Consider the following 19,040-nt stretch of genomic DNA (forward strand, 5'->3'; position numbering starts at 1 on the left):
ATTTGATCTTGTTATTTCCAGCTCAGCTCAAGCGTTACACTCATACTTAAAAGAGCAAAAAAATGTGCCATTCAAACCCATTCAAGAATTCACATTCTGAGTGAACACTAGTCATCAGTGGTGAGGAAAAAAACTGACAGAACTAGACTCAAAGACTGCAGCCATCTGCCTTGATCGGTTGAGGTGAAAGGAAAACTGGGGGACAGAGCAGAGGTCGGAGACAGAAAGGGGGGGAGAAAGGACAAGAGGAAGGTGAGAAATAGAGATGGAAGAGACCAGGAGCAGATATATAACAGTTATATCGAGTTATCAGTTTAAACAAAACAGTTCTTAATCAGTAATGATGTGTTTATGGAACTACAGCAGTGGCAGGAATTGTTGATTAAGAATTATACTGATATCAACTTTAATTATATTATAATAATAATAATGGTGATGATATGATATGAATGATGATAATAATAATAGCCTCGAAACTGGATCTGGATCCTGCAACATGCGAGATAGAGAGAGAGAAATAGAGAGGACAGGAAGGAAAGACTAGGGAGAGAAAGAAGGATGTATATATCTGCAGGATAAAGCAGTTGAAGATGGATGGATGGATGCTATTTCCACTAGATGGCACTGTCACGATCCCCCCTACCTCTCATTGACATACCAGGCTATAATAATTAGCACAAATGTTTACTTTGCAGGTAGTATACTAAAAAATAAGTCATATTTATCTGAAAACACTGTGGCATCATGACAAAAAACCCTTTAAATGGGTTAAAATTGTTCAAAAATGAATTAGTATTTGATATCAATAATTAGCTCAGATGTAGGTGAAAAGAAATGTTATTTTGCTCAATGGTAAATGTTTTATTTTGCCATCCTGGAAATTCTGGCTACTATTTCATATATTAATTGGTTTTTGTTGTTATTTTCCACCTAAATTGAGCGGTCAGATCAAAGGCAGCTCAGGTGGCTCGTGCTCGCCTCAAAGGCAATGGCATGCATCTGAGACCTTTGACATTTTTAAGAACAACGACTGAGAGGAAACGTGACTGTTCCAAGTCTCGCGTTGAACTCTGGGGCTCCTCGTTGCCATGGAAACGCCACAACGACGCTCACAGCGGTTCGATCCACTCAGCGCCCGACACCGGGGTGGACTCACCTGACGAGCAACACCTACGTCGCAGCGATGTCGAGAAAGAGACAAGCGAAGGAGAAAGCGGAGGAAGAAAAACACGCAGGTTAGACTCACTGGAGCTGTGCTAGCGACACGCTAATGAGGGAAGCTCGTTTGAGGTTGGGTATGTCCTGTGTTGTTGAAGTCCCGTTTGAATGGAACAAGAGAACACTGTTTTTAACCCACTGCTAACTCGTATTACTAACCCAGAAAGTATCATTTAGAAACTTATCATTTCAACAGCTTCCATGCTAGAGTCACACGGACTGTGAGTGGAACCACAGCGAGGTCACATGAGGTCACATGTTAAAACTCCCTTTTAACAGAAGGAGAAATCTCCGACAGAACCAGACTCAAAGATGTGAAGCATCTGCCTCGACTGGTTGGGGTGAAAGGAAAAATGGGGGACAGAGGAGAGGACAGACAAGAGGGAGGTCAGGTAGAGACAGAAGTGAGAGACCAGGAGCAGAAAAACAACAATTGTATCAAGTAAATTATTAAACAGAGAGAGAGAGATTTGTCCTTAATTGTCATGAACTGTGTTGTGACTTGGATTGTGGGAGTTTGTCATCTTTAAAACGCAGGTCCTCATATGAAGGTTTGGGAAACATTTTGGGAAACATTCTTATATTTTAAATGGAAGTGAATAGGACTGTTTTTTGGGAATGGATTTTTGGAATCAGGTCCACACACAAACCTTGAATCACTACTCAAAAGTGTCAACATGGGACACAAAGATTCAGTGCCGATTAATAATCACTTCACTTTATTTCAACACATGCATGTGGTTATTACAGTGGGGCTCCATGTCATATGTGAAATGTTTCACTCCACGACTCTCAATGTGCGTAATTACCCATCAATATAAACGACACTAGATATGTACACTTAAAATGTCACAATATTGCTATATTACCTTTTATACTAGGTCAGATAAAAGATGAAATAACACCTTGTTTAAGTGGCTTTGTCTTACTCCTTATATTTGTATTTCTTCATTTAAATATAAACCTGACAAGTTAAAAACATTAAAAACATTTATTTGCAGTACCGAATTCACTGCTAAAGAGAATGTGTCCTGTTTGCCCTTCTTCCATATTGAGTCTGTGATTTAATTTAGAGGAAGCTGTTTGAATATTAATATTCTGTCAAATATTCAGGTAACTTTCCTGAGGTTATGTCAGTGTAGGAGTTTAGTCTAAAACAGTTTTAATATTGATTCACTTTCCTCCTCTCACATTTGTTCCTTGCGGGATGAATTAACAACAGCTACTGTGTATAAATGTGAGCTTTTGTGTGTTTTTCAGAAGAGTCTCCGAGTGAAAAGGTCGAGACTTTAGGTAAGTAACATAATCACGCTGTCTTTGATGATGCTGAGCTGTAGCTTAATGCTTTAAACCCATCGTCCCACAGATGGATATCACTGTTACAGACAATGTGGAGATAGACTTTCCTGGACTTTGTGCTCTTCTAGACATAAAGCACATCCAACGGTTTATGCACCAGGCAACCGACGTTAGAAAACCAGGATTGTGTGAACATGTAATTCATGAGTTGTCGCTTGAAGATGATTTTATCAGAGACGAATGTTCAATAATGATATTCCGAGTCATCATATCGTAATTGTACCTGCAGAAGACAAACAGTTGCGGCACATTGCCGTGTCTTTCTTGTCCATGCGGTGGCTCAAAGTGGAGCTGGAGAACGACGACCTCCTCAGTGTCAAGAGCATAAAGATATCTGGTGAGAAGCAAACGCCAGAGAATTTTCCCAACCACAGTTCACATTGTTTTTTATAACGTATTTTTCAAACATGCACAGGTCGCAAGGTAGACGAGCAGGTGGTCGGTGTGCTGCAGAAGACCCTTCCCTCGTTCAGTCAGCTACAGAGGCTGCAGTGAGTGTCCTTATATCACACTGAGCAGCGTTGCAGTGTCTTATTTACACTCTTATACTTGTTTATTTGTGTAATCACTGTGTTGCAGGTTTTGGCAAGCAGGACTGACGGACGGAATGGTAATCTCCCTCACGAACACAATCTCACTGAGCAGCAGCCTCAGGTGTGTGGGACACGCTGTGAGTCTTTGTGTTTGTGGCTCGCTGCGTCACAGTGGGCACAAATGGATCTGGACTCAAGAATTTAAAACAAAGCAGTATTGAACACGGGTGGCACAGTGGTCCAGCGGTTGGCACTGGTGCGTCACGGCAGGAAGGTTTTCGGTTTTAATCCCACTGTGACCGAGGCCTATTTGTGTGGAGAAAATATTGAGTTCTCAACATTATCACCAACGCTAAAATACAGTGGTGTAAATAGACCGAGCAAAGTCAGCTACAGACTATCATTGAAAGTGCTTACATTGTGCAAGAAAGAAGTTAAGTTAATATTTTGTTCATTTCTGTTTCATGCCCTGCAATCTGGTGTCAACCCAGGTGGTCGTCTTTTAAATGAACAAAGAGTTTTTGTAAAGATCATACACGTTGGCAATAAATGTTGAACCATGTCACGACAGAATAGATTGTGGTTATCTTTGTCATTGTTTCCAAACCAAATCTCAATTTTGGATTAAGTGTATATGTGAATATTACTCTCAACTTTGTAGCTGTGTGATTGTGAGCATGGATTACTGTCAATCTGGGCCCTGGAAAGAACAGAACAAACAGGCTCCTGTTCTCCTGACAGCCCTCCAGGATAAATAGTATAGATAATGATGGATGTACTGAGCATTATCATTTAGATAGTGAGCTTTACTGATCCATCTCCTTCTTTATTGGTCTCTACCAGGGTTGTGATATTAGAGGGTAACCCTCTTCCACAACAGAGCTTCCACTGTCTTCTGTCTGAGGGCAGCACGTGAGTCACCATATCTCACACACAGTAGTAGTAGAGACCTTGCTTTTGCACCAAATTCACGAGCGTGTGTTTCTCTGTTCAAGCCTCACTCACTTGTCCCTGCGAAACAACCGGATAGGAGATGATTGCGCTCGTCTGATTGGGTCTGCTCTATCAACAACCAGATCTTCCAACAAGAACCTCATGTCACTCTGCCTGGCATTCAACCGTATTGGTGATGCAGGCGCTGCTCATATTGCACAGGTATAACCTCATAGTCTCCATATTCCACCTGTTCTCATCATGATCACTCATCGTGTTCTTCTCATCTCGTTTTCCCTCTCAGGGCCTCCGGTTTAATCACGCTTTGCTCTTTCTCTCACTGGCCAACAACTGGATTGAAGAGTCAGGAGCTGCTAGTCTGGCTGAGGTATTATTTACATTTAACCCTTAGATTAAGTTATGTTAACACACCTAGTGCATCAAAATGTGCTTATTTAAAGGTTCAAGCAATAAAAAATAGATTTTTTTTTTAGTCCTCATGAAATATGAATTACATTTCATTTTTAGCCCTTAAATTGCCAAGTTTTTGTGTCAATAAGCATATCTTTGTGCGTAGGTGTGTTAGTGTGAGTATTTTAGTTCACTTTTATTTTAGTTCATTTTTTTAGAACACTCAAATTATATTCTGCTTTTTGTATAAATAAAATGCATCTCGTGTTTCCTATTTCAGATTCTTGGCAACTTTGCTCTAAAGCATGAAGAAGTTGTGGAGAGGAGGAAGCTGCTTCTGGAGAGAATAGAGTCTGGAAGTGTGGTAACGTTTCACATTCTTTGCAAATTCACGCACAAATGAATCCTTCGTGGCAAAAATGTCCTCATGGCAACAGTCTCAAAAGTCTTCTTACAAGTTGTCTCAAAGTGAACTGTTACGCATGAAGTCTGTAGTTTAAACCAAAACAGTTGTAAATCCCTTTACCTCCTGTGTACAGTACTGGGAGACACTTCAAATACCTTTGTTTGTGGGTTAAATGCTAAGAATGGGTGAGAAGTGTTGCTGTTTTTTGTATTTTCTCCAGATCATTTGCATTTCTCTTTAATGCTTCCTATTTGCAGAACTCTCTCGGAACTGATTCTGCCCTAACAAATGCGGATGAACTTCTCAAAACACCCAGCAGCACCTCACTGAAAGGGGAGAAAAAAAGCTCCAAAAAAAGGGTAACGTGCTAATAACACTGGTTTGATTCCAACCTGTTTGGTTCGCTATGTTCTGAATGTCATGCACTATGGATTCTTGTGGACTCTTAAACTACAGGCATCAAGAAAAGAGGAAAAATCTGCAAACAAAGAGAAGCTGAAGTCGAGCAGGAAAGGTAATCACTTCTGTCACAGGTAAATATTCTCTGACAGCGGAGAGTGTTTTATCTGTTCATGGCTGTCTCTTTGAATCTCTCTCCCAGGATCAGGTGTAAAGGCACTTCAGAATAAAAGTCGGAAGACAGGGGACAAAGAAAAGCAACAATCGGAGGTATTAGACATAGGCTTTCATGTGCATGTCATACAAATATAAACATGCTCAGTGCATTAAACAGCTTTTTATAATTCCACTTATTTCCTGCAGGTTCAATCATGTGCTTCCCTGACTGAGGTTTGTCTGATGAAATCCTGTTTTGAACTTCAAATTTGTCTGATTTGAATTTATTTACAATATGTTGTCATCACCACCAGGTAGAGTCAGTGGAGTCAGGGAACCCTCTGCTGGATCCAGCACTACAGCACAGGTGTGGACAGCTCTTTCTGCCCGGAAACAGGACTCTGGTCTCTCTCAACCTGGCAGGTAAGTAATTGACTGTGATGAGTAACTCTTATCGCCTTCAGAGAGGAAAATAAAGCCTGTGATAATTACTGAATGTGAATTTTGCAGTTAATTCCTCACAATCAAGTTGTAATGGTTTCCTATTTCTTTACCTATTTCTGCAGAAAATACATGAAATGAAAATTCACACAGGCCTTTTTATGACTGAAACAAAATAATGTTTTGTGTTTCTGTAGGAAACAGAATCACAGAGAAGGCACTGCCACTGTTCAAGACTGCACTGGAGATGCAAAAGGAGGGAGGACTTCTGCGTCTCTGTCTGCAGGTGTGTTTTAACCTGACTCACATTAGCACCGTGTAACTTTCCTTACATTAACAGCGTTACCTTTAAAGTGTACATTTATGCCGGGATTTGATTTCAGAAAATGTCATCAGTAGTTGTCCAATGTGCTTCTATCATAATTAAACAGTGATTTATCATTTCACTTTTAGTATAAATAAAAGTTGGTCATGATTTCTCTTTCTCTCTTAGAGGAACTGCTTCTCCGAAAATTGCGAGACCCATGTGAAGATACAGCACCTGTTGGCAAAGAGACATGAGAGAAAAAAGCATGCTGTCAAGATACAAACAGAGGGAGGGGTTGCGAATTGACACCGCTGTCACTGTATATCTTTTTTTATATTAACACGTATTGTCTGGGAAACATGGTGAGGTTTTAACTGAAACAGTCTAGTGACACATAAAGGGGCAGTCGATGTGGCTCATTAAGATCCAGATGCCTGTGTACAGATCTGTTTTACTGCTTTGTTTTGCTCACAGTCCTGATTTATACCAAGGACAAAGACTGACAACAGCAAAATGCCAAGTGCTGGAAATAAGCCAACAATAAAGACTTCCTGATTTGTTTTGACCCAGTCTGTATTTGTTTGTTGTCTAGTTTTGAGAACAGAAGCCTGCTGCGTGCTATTCCTGCAAAGGTTGCCGTAGTCACCACAGCGGATCGTCTGCCTCCTACCTTGTCCTCTCCCTTGTGTCCTCTTCTGTCACACCAACTGTCCTCATTACAACATCCATGAACCTTCCATGTGGTCTTCCTCTTTTCCTCTTGCCCGGTAGCTCCATCTTCAACATTCTGTGTCCAATATCATCACTATCTCTTCTCTGCACGTGCCCACAACTTCTCAACCTTGCTTCTCTTACTTGATTTCAAAAGCAATCAACCTGAGCTGTCCCTGGAATATGGTCATTGTGAAAATGTGATTTTAGTTATAACTTGTGCAGTACCTGCATCTTGGGCTTTAACTAACTCAGCATATACCGCAATAGACACAAAAGAGTGGTCTTAGGAAGTCACATGCCAAGTTTGAAGCCTGTCCGGTCACCTGTTGGACAGTTATGTGATTAACAGACAGACGTTCCTTGAATTAATAGATGGGCGACATCACACAGCCCTCAAATTTGCAAAAGTGAATGATTAGAAAAAAGATGATGAGAGCAGATACAATAGGGCCTTTGCACCAGTCAGTGCTTGGGCTCTAACGAGGAAACAAATGAGTCAAATATAAACATACTTATAGCTAAAATATAAGCAGTGACGGCATTAAAAGTAGATTTTAAAACTACTGATACCACACAGATGGTCTGTAACCATGTGTTGCTGTCTCATCCAACTTTATGAACTGTGAGTACATACTCAATTGCTGTGATTCCCATGCTGAGACTGTCACTCACCTGTAAACTGTGGCAAGACATTTGTAGATGTAGTCTGGATAATATCATCTGTGACTTTAAACTCTTGTTTGAAAATGTAATGTTTTTTGTTTCCTAAAGACCAGAGGTGGAAAGTAATGAATGACATTTACACGTGTTACTGTAATTGATTCGGTTTTTTGTGTAGCTACTTGCACTTTGTAGTATTTTTTTAAAAATGTGTACTTTCACTTAAGTATGTTTTTTTGTTTCCTAAAAACAGTATCTTCAGTTGAAAACCAGGCTGTAATGACTGTAGATTTGTGTATTACAATATTTAAAAAACAAATAAACAAAAATAATCATTAAAAATAAAGAAAACTTGACCTCACAAATATGGCAGCCGTGACTTGTAACAGTCGTCACATCCGGCCTGTGCTCAAAGGAACAAACCGATATGAAGCCCTCGCTTCCGGTTAAGCCTCCTTTTCGGCAACGGCTATTTCCTCGCCAACATGCCAGTGAGTATTCTCAGGCTGCTGAACCATACAAATTTTACCGTTTAATGGTGTGTTGCGAGGCTACCGCACGGCTTATCGTTCACGTAAAACATTAGCGACCAATTCAGAGTCATTTTCAGCGGCTTTGGTTGAGTTTTAGTCATAGTTTTTAGAGAATTGTCGTCCACATTGTGACCGCATTGTGACACAAGATGGCCGCGCGCACATCGCAAACATGGAGCCAGTCTAACGGAGGATATGGACGGTGTGGTAAACTTCACGTCAACAGTTAGCGTTATTAACAGTAAGGTTAATGTTGTGAGGTTATGTCCCGATTATTTTACTTAACATATATATAATCTTCATAATTGAAGAGTAAACCGCGTTATGTGAAAATGCGCGGCCTGCGTTATCTAACCCAAGGAGTGTAGGCCAGACGAGGAGCCTTCACGTTTCGCATTACAAGACGGTGTTTTAAAACACTTAACTTGCGTGTTTTACATCTACTATATACACTTAAACTACCACGATTCAATATTTTATTTAGAATTTCGTGTAACATATCTAATATGTGATTTCTGACCAGAGAAACCCAGTCTGTTTGGATTCATACACGTTTCACTTAATTTCCTCTTTTGTTGTCTTGTTTAGCTCGCAAAAGACTTGTTGCATCCGTCCCCCGAGGAGGAGAAGAGGAGGCACAAGAAGAAGCGTCTTGTCCAGAGTCCTAACTCTTACTTTATGGATGTGAAATGTCCAGGTATAATAATTCTCCCTCTTAAAAACCGAAATATTTTTTTTTTCTATGGAAGATGCAAACCACATTTTTTCCCTCTTTACAGGATGCTACAAGATCACGACGGTGTTCAGTCACGCTCAGACAGTTGTGCTGTGTGTTGGTTGTTCCACAGTCCTGTGTCAGCCCACTGGAGGCAAAGCACGTCTCACAGAGGGTCAGTATTGTTCTACAGTTAAACATGTTTCCACAACCTCATAATAATGGATAGGAGTTGTTGTGAAGGGCTGCTTGTGTACTCATTTTCTCTATTCTACTAGTCACACAAATGTTTGTGAATCTCATTCAGTTTATCAGTCTGTGTGATGTCTGCTTTTGAGCATGTCATCTTAAATCACCACATAGCCTTAAATTGTCCTCACAAAATACAACCAATTAGTAACTTATGTCTTAGAATCCTCACTCAGTTTGACTCCTTTTGCTAATTGCAGGGCAGGATAGAAAATCCCTAGTGTAGGTAACTGTGTTGGTAGGGCTTTGATTTTTCCAGAGCCTCACACTTTAGTTGCTTTAATTCTCAACTGTGGAGGACAAAGTAATAGAAGAAAGATGGATATTTAATCCAGCATACTGTCAAATAAGTCAGGGGAAATGTTGGATACTAAACCCAGACACTAACCTGGTGAATGAAAGCCACTGTATGACATTTTATTTATTTTTTTGCTTGTTGGACAGAAAGTTGGTGTGTATGTTGTCATTGGCCGCACTGCTAAGTGACTGGACTTCCTCTGCCGTGGTCTTCCAATCTCATTCCAGTGCCAGATTAACCTCAGTTTGCAGAAGGGTTGAGCTACATAATGGTTTCCCCCTTTCGAAGGCTGAGAACATTTTCTGTCTCATAAAGGCTAAATGACTTCGGAAAAATATTTAGTTGTGGTTTTTCTGCTAGATATTGCCATATGATTGGTGATTTAATTTCACTGTAGTAGTAGATTTAAAAGGTTAAGCATTAACCATTACATTACATTAATGTACTACATTACATGTCCGAACAGTGACTACTACTAGTATTTTATTGCAAGGACGAGAACACAAATACAAATGTACATTCCTTTTATTTGCACAGAACAATTGAAAACTAAAAATTAAAATGCAGCCTTTGCAATTTACTTATTGCATTGTTTCAAATTATGATTTTGATGTAAAAATAATTAATTATTCAGCCATAGGTTTAATGCTGCTGGAGCAATGAGCAGCAACACTTTTTTAATCTCAATTAGTCAGTGGTGTTGTGTAGATCCTGCTGTTGCATTAGCAACTCTTTCCACGCTCAGTAACCATGAAGTTAGTCAGGCATAGCAAGTGATGTTTACTTTCTGTTTGGCTCAGCATTGTGCGACACAATAGCCCTGAGTGCACAGTGTGCAGTGTTCCTGTACTGTACAGCCGCTCTTTTGTTGGCAGCTGACTGACTTTCCTGTCACTGTCTCTTGTAGGGTGCTCATTCAGGAGGAAGCAACACTAGCTGTTCTCCCCGGAGCTTTGAAGGGGAGAGGAGGGGATGGACCGGTTGATATCAGCTTCTGGACCTAGTGGTCTGCTCACAGAGAGAGACCTGAAGGCAGCAGATGAATTTCCACTGTTCACGCTGACACAGATCAGTTGATGCTGTAACTCCACCCTCCAACCCTGTCTCTCTTTAATAAAAATTGTTTTGGCTAAATGTGAAGCTTGTGTGTGTGCTTACTTAACGTTTTACTTGGCAAGAGCCTGATTGACACATAATAATAATAATAATGATAATAATGATAATAATAAAAAATCTGTGTTCTTGGTGTCTTAATTCAAACACAGAATCTGAACATTCTCTTCAAAATATTTCAAAGCTTTATGTAGATTTGCATATTTTGAAATCAGAACAAGTGATGTGTTAAGATGGAGCTAATTGAGAGTGAAGTCATCAAGTTTTCTCATTTGGGCTGCAATGAAGTTAAAATATATAATTTCTATGAGCACCTGGGAACATAATGGGGTTTTGGAAGCTTAAGGGAGGTTCTCCGTTGACGATCCTATTTGATTTACAAAGTCAAGATATTGCAAGTTTTTTTTATTATGTTACTAAGGGACATGATAAGTAAATTAAAAATGTTTTTCTTCTGAACCTCACTAATGTTTTTAGCTACTTATAAAACTATTTAAAATGTATTCTATACTGGTTTCATCTGGTCACTTCTGATGAATCTTCCACACAAGACGAGCCTCATGACGAGTTTGCAGTTGTCAGACATGTCCCCATCATCTCTACCTGTCACTTCCACTCGTACCGGCTGTCTCTGCCTTCCCCTCCCTCTCCCTGAGAAGGTGTCGTATGGACGAGTTCTGAGTGGACAGAGTGTTGGACAGAAGTGGCATCAGGCTCCTGAAGCCCTCCCTCAGCTCCTCCACATGCTTCTCCAGGCTGTGGATGTGTGAGTCCAGCTCCCCTCTGCAGCCTTGCACCTCGGTCAACACGTCGTACATCAGGCTCTGTATCTGCGATGGGGTTCACGTCCACGGTGGTGCGTGTAAAGAAGAGGATGAAAAGGCATCAGGGAATGTTAGATCTGACTTAGTGGAGTTTTTCCACAGGAAGGGAAATGTGACGATGCATTCACTTGCCTCTCTCACCTTGGAGAGGTCAACTAATGTGTTCCCCTGGTCTGCTAGTATCCTCTTCTCCATCTTTACGCGACGCAGCCTGGAGGTGCCAGAGCGGATACATGTCACATTAATCGTAGGAAACTGAAGACAAAAGCAGTTTAAAGAGTCGATTCAACCATTTTACCAAAGGGAAAAGGGATCCGTAACATTCCAACTATTTAAAGAACTACTAAAAGTACAACATCTTCATATGTGGTATGTAGATTAACATGCAATTTATTTCTTCTTCTGTCCACATTGTCTCCTTGTGTGTGTGTGTGTTTAACTAAAAAATGACAATTGCCTTGTAACTGAATGGCTATATAACAATATGCGCCCAGACTTCACAAACATTAGCCACCATTTTCTACAGTACTGGTAAAATTAGACTAGCTAAAGTTTTTTAAAGCAGGTGACGCAAAGGTACATATTTTAAATCTAATGATTCTGTGATTTGAGTAAACTGACCCTTTAAGGAGGCTGGTCACTAAATGACTTCATTTTGAATAATCTTTTCAAAAAATCTGTGACATAAAAATGAAGGAAGTGTGTTAGAAAAGTGCTGTTTGGTTAAATGTTATATTTTTACGTTATATCACTGGCAGTAACTTGAGCATCAGTGATACTTATTTACTTATTTTTTTAAATATTAAACTAATTACTGCTAAAACAATCTTAAGAATGTTAAGCAATAAAGGTACAGTGTGTAGAATTGAACAACATTAGTTGTTTGTCCTTTGAGGGCTACTGTAAAAACATGAATATTGAAAAGACAATGATTCACACAATCAGGTGATAAAAAAACTAAAATCATTATTTTATCTTCAATTTCTGTCAAATTAAAATACATTTTACTCACTGGATGATTAATTGAGAAGCAGGTTGATATGAAGGATAAGTGTCTTACTGATGGATGGTCAGCAGCAGCTTCCGCTGGTGCATGCAGACTCTGGTGTCATCTCTTTTTCCTGACAGCTTTGTGTATTTGTAGACGAGCCAAGTCTCCCTCAGCACATTTGCTGCGGCAATTTTTATCTGAGTGAAATGATGGAAAGAATAAAAACACTCTGGAGAATTATTTTAATGTCTTAAAGGCTGTTGTTTTACTGCGCTCAGTCATTTACACCTCATACGCAGCTTTGTAACCTGCTCATAAATTGAGATAATTCAGCAGTTTTTCCAACAGTGTCATGTCGGGATCTATCAACACAGTACACTGATGATCGTAAACAAGAGGTACATTTCTTTCACTCCACTTTTAGATTTGTCTTAACAGATGAGATTATGATTAAGACTAAGGTTATAGTGTGTGCACAATCTCACTCAGAATACACAGATTATGGAGGGAGACATTAATCTTTACCCTCTTAGAGATGTGGGAGTCCATCATGAAGTTGTGGACATGCCTCTCTGCTCTGGTCAGCTCCAGCTTCCTTGCTACGACCGCCACCACCAGGACAGTGCAGCCTGCTCCCTGTGAGAGTCAGGATCACACACGTTTAATGTCATGAGAGTTGCCTTCAAACTCTGAACCCGCGTCTCCGTCCACTCACCATTATTCCAGTGAGGAGGCAGATGCTGCGTCCACAGTAGGTGTGAGGCACCACGTCTCCATAACCAATGGACAGGAACGTGACGGAGATCATCCACAAGGCTTCCATGTAGTTGCTGCTGAGGTCTTTGTAGTTGTGGTGTCTGAGGGAGTAAATAAACAGACATTGTGTTTTTATAGAGGGTCGATCTTGACACTGAAACACACAGAATGGGATTTTGGTTCATAAAAATATTTTCATGCACTTTGTGCTGTTTTGGTCTTACAGTAACTATCCAGTCTGTAAAGTATAGGGATCAACAATATTCATTATTATGTTTTAAATGAAGTATTATCACCTGGAAATATCACCCTTCCAGTAACCCAGGAAGGACAAAGAATGGTTTAATACTCTCTAAAGTGGTACATGTACCACCAATGCAGAGGTGGAAAGAGTACTTTACTTGTACTCAAGTAAAAGTACCAGTATTTTGATAAGATTTTACTTAAGTACAAGTTAAAGTACTGGGCTAAAAATGTACTTATGTTAAAGTAAAAAAAAGTTAAAAAATGTTTAAAATGTACTCTTTAATACTACTTTAATAACAAAGTTGGGGTTCTTTCTTGTGTAGAGCGAAAAGGACATTTAAATTAAAGTGCTGACAAAATGAAAATATGTAAACACACAAATGCTTCAACTTGTGCATTGCATCGTGGGTAACTTCATACCTCTCACACACATGTAAGCCCCATGCTGCCACAATCCACAGAGAAACACTGAAGATCATGAGCACGGTGCCGGGGTAAGTCGTCATCAGTGTTTTCCCCACAAACCTGGTGTTGAAGTGAATCTGAAGATCACAAAGAGGACGCATGACATCATTCTCTGATGCATGCTGAGGCAGATTATTCAACATGGCACCTCTCAGATTATGATTATATAATACAGAGGAGATATGGGCTTGATACATGAAATGTGGGTTCGGAATTGCTAAAGCTCATTTTGGTCACTGTTAAATAGCAATTCTTAGGGAAAGGATTATGCCGGCTGGATTATTATCAGACGTGGGAAGAAAGTGCAGACGAGCGGAGGAGAGTTAAAGTGAGAGACATGTTTAGAATGTGTGACGGGAATCATGAGATACAAAATAGATGCATATATAATAATAAACGTGCATATTTAAGTCTTAACGCTAAGTTGTTTTGTATGTGGAGTTGAATGACAACATTTGATTACAGTTTTTTTTTCTTCTTGTTTGATTATTTAGCTCACTCCTGGGATGTGAGACAAAATGGACCTTCACCTCAGTGTTAACCCTTAGTGTTAATGCAGCACAGGTGCACCCACGCTAAATTACCGTGGGAATAATACACAACTCCTTATATGGACATCCTGGGGGTGTGTGTGTGTCGCATATTCCTGGCTTTAAAAAATGTTTTTCGTCTTCTTATGTGTTGTTGAGTCAAAGTTGTGATTCATTTTATATCACATTTGTAGTCGTGATATGAAGTAGCAATAATTGTGCAGAAGTCAAAAAATTAGAACTTTGAACTGTGACGTATTTCCAAATTTCACAAATTATATTTGATTTTAAACATTTCAAGTACTTTTTGCTCTGGTGTGTTTATATAGTTGGTGAAAATGAAATAAATAAATCTAAAACTTTATTAATCCCCTTAGGGAAATTGTTATTTCTCTGCATTTGACCCATCCTAGAATTAGGAGCAGTGGGCAGCCACACTGAGTTGCGCCCGGGGAGCAATGGGGGTCGGGTACCTTGCTCAGGGGTACCCCAGCCCTTTTGACCTGGTGGGGACCCTCCAGTTACAAGCCCAGTTCCCTTTCCATATATTTATATATATATATATATTTCATCAGATTGCCTTATAGCCTCTGTATATACTGTACAATTCAACATAGTAATGGAAATGCTCTGTGTTCTAAAGGTTAAATATAAATTCATTAATTTATCTTCTACCACATTATCCTCCACATGAAGGTCATGGGGGTTCTGGCAGCAGTCCCAGCTGACATAGGACAAAGGGCTCTATGCTCAATTTAGAGTGTCCAATTTACCTAATCCCCAAATCTGCATGTTTTTGGACTGTGAGCGTAAAGCGTTTGTTGTTTGTTGACTTGAATATAAAGGTTACATCTAAATCTAAATGTTAAATCTAACTATAATTGAGATTAAATTGAATAACTATATTTAGAATTTTGATTTACCATTTATTCAGCTAACTATGTGCGTTGATAACAGTCATTCATTTCTCTCTACGATTACAGGAAAATAAGGTGAATGTGAACAAAATGAGTTTAATAGTAAAAAAAGTGGTTAAACTGCCACCACATTTTTTTTTTTACATTTGGCACAAGTTATTCGCTCTCTCTTGCGACAGATTTATCCAACAGATTTAATTAAGAGATTAAGGCACTTTAATCTCTAATCCTATTTCTTTGTTACGCACCAAAACACCACAGCAAATCCCTTGTGTGTTCAAATGTACTTGGCAGTGCACAACAGTTTTGACAGTTCCCTCTTCTCTGTGCTATATTCCTATCATAGCTGGCTGCTTTCTGAGACCACGTGACCCCTGACCTTGTTGAGGGCCCCGATGCTGCGGGATGCCGTGTCAGTGAAGAGGCGGCTGTGCAGCATCATGACTCGTCCCAGCAGGTAGAGTCTGAGCAACATGGGCAGAGTCAGTGCGATCTCCAGCTCTGTCTCTGACGACGACAAGCGAGCCGCCGAGCTCTGCTGAAAGTACGCCAGCAGACCCACGGGGTACGGGTGAATGGCTGCGACTAGCAGCTCCAGGGCCATCAGAGCCAAGCGGTCTGTTGTCATGGCGATCCGCCAATCCTCTGCACCAAGGTCATTGACATAAAGCTACCACAGGGAGACAGAAAGTGTTATAGTGAGGCTGAGCACGACAGAGGGCTGTGTGCATCAATCTGTGAGGTCAGAGGATGATTTAAGCCCAGAACTCATGTCTGTGCTGAACACGCACTGTGATGAGAAAGTCACAAATAGACTTAAATCCACAGGACAAAAAGATTTGACACAGGTTCACAGAACTTCCGAGGTCCAGATTTGCACGTCGCCAAAACAAGAGAATGAATAAATAAATAAATAAATACATTGAATTAAATTCATTTAAATATTGAAGTAAACAGATAACTTTCAAATCAAGATAATTTGTCCCAATTACCAACGACTAACCATCATTTCAATGATGATTAAAATAATTGTGATTATGTGTTTGGTCATTTATAAATAAACACACATCATTAAAACCTGAAAAACAAAGTGAGACAGTAGCCATAGCAACAGTGTGGTAGTCATCTTATCATAGGAAAGTAATATGCTCATAGCATCTCATTTCTAATAGGGCTAATATCAATGGTAATTGTTTTGTAATAATACTTAACTATGAGTGTATTACTTTCACAAAAAAACATGTACCATATTATACTGATATTAAAGCTATTTTTTATTTATATTAATAGAAGAAACATGATATTACCATTATATTATGACAGTATTATTACCATGTTGTTACTGCACTGCATTTTTTATGGCCCAGTCTGGGGCCCAACTGCAATACCACCAAAGCCCAGCAGAGGACCCCGGCCCACACTTTGGGAAGCACTGCTTACAGAAAAGAAAACTGACCTTTTCAAACAACAAGGCCATTTTAAGTATGTTAAATTACTAACTCCAGCCAACAGAAGCGTGATTTTTAAAAGGTCATTCTTCCAGTTCTCTCATCACGGCCATAACTTATTCATAAAGTGACACATTTTCACCTTCATTTTTACTGCATTTGGCTTAAAAACACAGATCAGATACCTGCACTTCACAGCAGTGATAGGCTATGATGAGGCCGAGCAGGACGAGCGTCGACAAACTGATGACGGACTTGAGCGCGAGGGAGTAGACGGAGCTCTGTGGGAGTCACACACACACACACACACACGTAAATATGCACATGACATCACTGTCATCTGATCGCTGTTTGTAAAGCTCAAACGACAAAATGGCATCAGTGATCCTGTGTAATCTCCTAATCTTATATACTGTACATCTAGATAATCCACTTGTTTCTCATAATGAACATTATCTATGAACCGACTGTGCATTTTACTGCAGTTTTATCAGTTCATCCCTTACTGACGTGACATATTTTGCCAAACAGCATAAAAATCATGATTAAATCTTCTTCTCACTGATGTGTAATGATGTTATTTTCTCTGTCAGGACGACTTTGAGGGAAAGTCTCAGAGAAGAGAAGAGAATAACGAAAAACCTTTTACATCCCAGCACAACATTCACAGATCCCATTGGGGTTCTTTGGGGTCAACATTCCCTCTCTGACCTTGCTGTAGACGCTCCAGGACAGTTCTGTCTCCATCACCATCAGCACCACGCCGAACATCCCCACAGCCAGAGTGCAGTCGCTCAGCCGCTGCCTCCTCAGAAACAGAGTCCTCCTGCGGACCAGCCGCCAGCCGATACCGTGGGTCTTCCAGTAGTGGTCGTCCTTGTCCTCTGCCTTGTGCTTTGGACTGCTATGAGGACTGGGACTGGGGCTTGGACTGGGACACTCGGCTCCTGGCAGCAGGCCTTTGCTCTTCCTCGGGTCCTGGTGATACTCGTTCTGATGCTGCCGGTCGTCATCTTTGCTGGTGATGACGATCTCTGGGAGACGGCCGTGCATCTCCAGAGAGGCCTTGTCTGTCTTGCAGCCTCGTCTGCTCTCAACATCCTTGGTGTCTACATGTGACCTGCTCGGGCTCTTACACGGTGAGTCACAGGGAGACATGGGGATGTCAGTGAAAGAGGTGACTCTCTCCTGGAGTCTGTGGATTGTTGCATTTTTGCCTCTGCACTGGTGATTTTGCTCCTTGTGTCCCGGGTTTGCTCTGATGCCCCCTGACCTCTTCTCACACTTCTTCTCCTTGCCTTTCGCTTTGTCTGCCCTCTTTTTAGAGCGAGGAGAAGGCGCGACATAAAGATGGCCGTTGTATAAAAGCGTGGTGGTCACGGCTTGGCTGCGGTCCAGCCACACGGTGTGGTCGGCCGATGTTTGGACTGTGTGGTGTATCCCACACTGTGGAGAGCACACCTGGGGTAGGGGAACTATCCTTGTTGGGAGGAGAGGTCGCTGGTCCTCCACCTCATCTCTATCCACCACAGTCAAGTTCATAGAGGCAGAGTGTTCCATTGTGACAAGATTGAAAGGGTAAGGATCCACTGTAGCTTTTACTTTGAAGGTCTTAAGGGATGGTGAGAGATTGTCCTCCTGTTGCTAAAATATTGTAAACACTTACCTTTTCAGTCAGATCCCCTAGAAAATATAGAATCTGTGATCTGTGAGGATGAGCACGTTTACAGTTTTATCTGGACATTCCTCCAAATATCTGCATCCTCTCTTCCATCACAAGAAGTTTCTCTTCTCCGAGCAAAGTCCAAAATGGTTCAAACTCATGTCTCTCATTAAGGATGGCTTCCAAAATATGACACACACAGAACACGTCAAGATGCGCCAAAGAACTGCACTGTGATCACAACCAAATATTCCATCGCATGTATGAACCTGACAGCAATCCATTAGCAGCCGCAGCACCGCCGAGCTCCTCCCAGTGACCCAAGCAGAGGTTATGAACCCGCATATGACAACATAGGAGCCAAATACCCGAGGATATCCATGACATTTTTTCCAGGTTCATCTATGCCCTTTGTTTTATGACCAGTCCACCATCAGGACCGCTTCCTTAAAGCTGCAGCGGCTTAATGACAGCAACGACTCTGAGTTGCAGATGTTGCAAAGGAAAATCTCTCAGTTTTTTAGCCCGGAATTGGCAGATTTCCCCCCCTCCCTGTGTGTGTGTATTAGTGTGTGTGTGTACATGTTTGTAGCAAACTGAAAGGACAATGTTTTTGAGGGCATTTTGGATGGTCCTTACAACTTTAAAGGACTTTTTTAAGGGTTAAGTCAAGGGTCAGTGTGTGTGTGTGTTGGGCATGCACAGGTGCATCGGTGGCAATAATTAGCCTGAAAGTCTGATAAGAAATTATAATA

General features: G+C 40.7%; 3 protein-coding genes and 1 non-coding gene across 6 annotated transcripts; 3 read left to right on the forward strand and 1 right to left on the reverse strand.

Annotated features, from left to right (window-relative positions):
- Positions 1-1,062: 1,062 nt before the first annotated feature.
- Positions 1,063-6,728, forward strand: lrrc71 (leucine rich repeat containing 71). 2 transcript variants are annotated; one of them, XM_044052099.1, is made up of 16 exons: positions 1,063-1,235; positions 2,479-2,511; positions 2,807-2,914; positions 2,993-3,068; positions 3,157-3,231; positions 3,954-4,022; positions 4,106-4,265; positions 4,348-4,431; positions 4,735-4,818; positions 5,118-5,219; positions 5,317-5,374; positions 5,462-5,529; positions 5,623-5,649; positions 5,730-5,838; positions 6,054-6,142; positions 6,350-6,728. In XM_044052099.1, exons 1-16 carry the CDS (start codon positions 1,184-1,186, stop codon positions 6,467-6,469), a joined length of 1,314 nt encoding a protein of 437 aa, XP_043908034.1. In that variant the 5' UTR covers positions 1,063-1,183; the 3' UTR covers positions 6,470-6,728. The 2 variants fall into 2 exon arrangements, with proteins under 2 accessions (XP_043908034.1, XP_043908035.1); XM_044052100.1 differs by having other exon boundaries at positions 2,482-2,511.
- A 1,220-nt stretch (positions 6,729-7,948) lies between these two features.
- Positions 7,949-10,466, forward strand: rps27.1 (ribosomal protein S27). The gene is made up of 4 exons (XM_044053226.1): positions 7,949-8,028; positions 8,659-8,767; positions 8,850-8,960; positions 10,240-10,466. Exons 1-4 carry the CDS (start codon positions 8,023-8,025, stop codon positions 10,266-10,268), a joined length of 255 nt encoding a protein of 84 aa, XP_043909161.1. The 5' UTR covers positions 7,949-8,022; the 3' UTR covers positions 10,269-10,466.
- LOC122786984 lies at positions 9,505-9,633 on the forward strand. Its single transcript, XR_006362531.1, has one exon. It is a non-coding gene; the product is annotated as a small nucleolar RNA SNORA35 (small nucleolar RNA).
- A 29-nt stretch (positions 10,467-10,495) lies between the features above and the next one.
- On the reverse strand, positions 10,496-18,700 carry LOC122786756 (small conductance calcium-activated potassium channel protein 1-like). 2 transcript variants are annotated; one of them, XM_044053225.1, is made up of 9 exons: positions 17,334-18,700; positions 16,808-16,903; positions 15,554-15,844; positions 13,683-13,804; positions 12,976-13,117; positions 12,786-12,896; positions 12,330-12,457; positions 11,411-11,480; positions 10,496-11,275 (listed from the first exon to the last, which is right to left on the reverse strand). In XM_044053225.1, exons 1-9 carry the CDS (start codon positions 18,180-18,182, stop codon positions 11,045-11,047), a joined length of 2,040 nt encoding a protein of 679 aa, XP_043909160.1. In that variant the 5' UTR covers positions 18,183-18,700; the 3' UTR covers positions 10,496-11,044. The 2 variants fall into 2 exon arrangements, with proteins under 2 accessions (XP_043909160.1, XP_043909159.1); XM_044053224.1 differs by having other exon boundaries at positions 11,402-11,480.
- Positions 18,701-19,040: the final 340 nt, after the last annotated feature.

The sequence above is a fragment of the Solea senegalensis genome, linkage group LG20 (genome assembly GCF_019176455.1).
Source record: "Solea senegalensis isolate Sse05_10M linkage group LG20, IFAPA_SoseM_1, whole genome shotgun sequence".
Classification (NCBI taxonomy): domain Eukaryota; kingdom Metazoa; phylum Chordata; class Actinopteri; order Pleuronectiformes; family Soleidae; genus Solea; species Solea senegalensis.

What these genes read in the sequence shown, in the direction of transcription:
- LOC122786756 (XM_044053224.1), bottom strand. Translation starts at nt 18,182, where the DNA reads ATGGAACACTCTGCCTCTATGAACTTGACTGTGGTGGATAGAGATGAG. An exon ending in ATCACTGCTGTGAAGTGCAG is followed by an intron (nt 15,845 to 16,807) that starts GTATCTGATCTG and finishes TCCCTGTGGTAG; the next exon opens with CTTTATGTCAATGACCTTGG. An exon ending in ACTCCCACATCTCTAAGAGG is followed by an intron (nt 12,458 to 12,785) that starts GTAAAGATTAAT and finishes CATTTCACTCAG; the next exon opens with ATAAAAATTGCCGCAGCAAA.
- lrrc71 (XM_044052099.1), top strand. Translation starts at nt 1,184, where the DNA reads ATGTCGAGAAAGAGACAAGCGAAGGAGAAAGCGGAGGAAGAAAAACAC. An exon ending in TGAAAAGGTCGAGACTTTAG is followed by an intron (nt 2,512 to 2,806) that starts GTAAGTAACATA and finishes TTGTACCTGCAG; the next exon opens with AAGACAAACAGTTGCGGCAC. An exon ending in AAGAAAAGCAACAATCGGAG is followed by an intron (nt 5,530 to 5,622) that starts GTATTAGACATA and finishes TATTTCCTGCAG; the next exon opens with GTTCAATCATGTGCTTCCCT.
- rps27.1 (XM_044053226.1), top strand. An exon ending in TATGGATGTGAAATGTCCAG is followed by an intron (nt 8,768 to 8,849) that starts GTATAATAATTC and finishes CCCTCTTTACAG; the next exon opens with GATGCTACAAGATCACGACG. An exon ending in CAAAGCACGTCTCACAGAGG is followed by an intron (nt 8,961 to 10,239) that starts GTCAGTATTGTT and finishes TGTCTCTTGTAG; the next exon opens with GGTGCTCATTCAGGAGGAAG.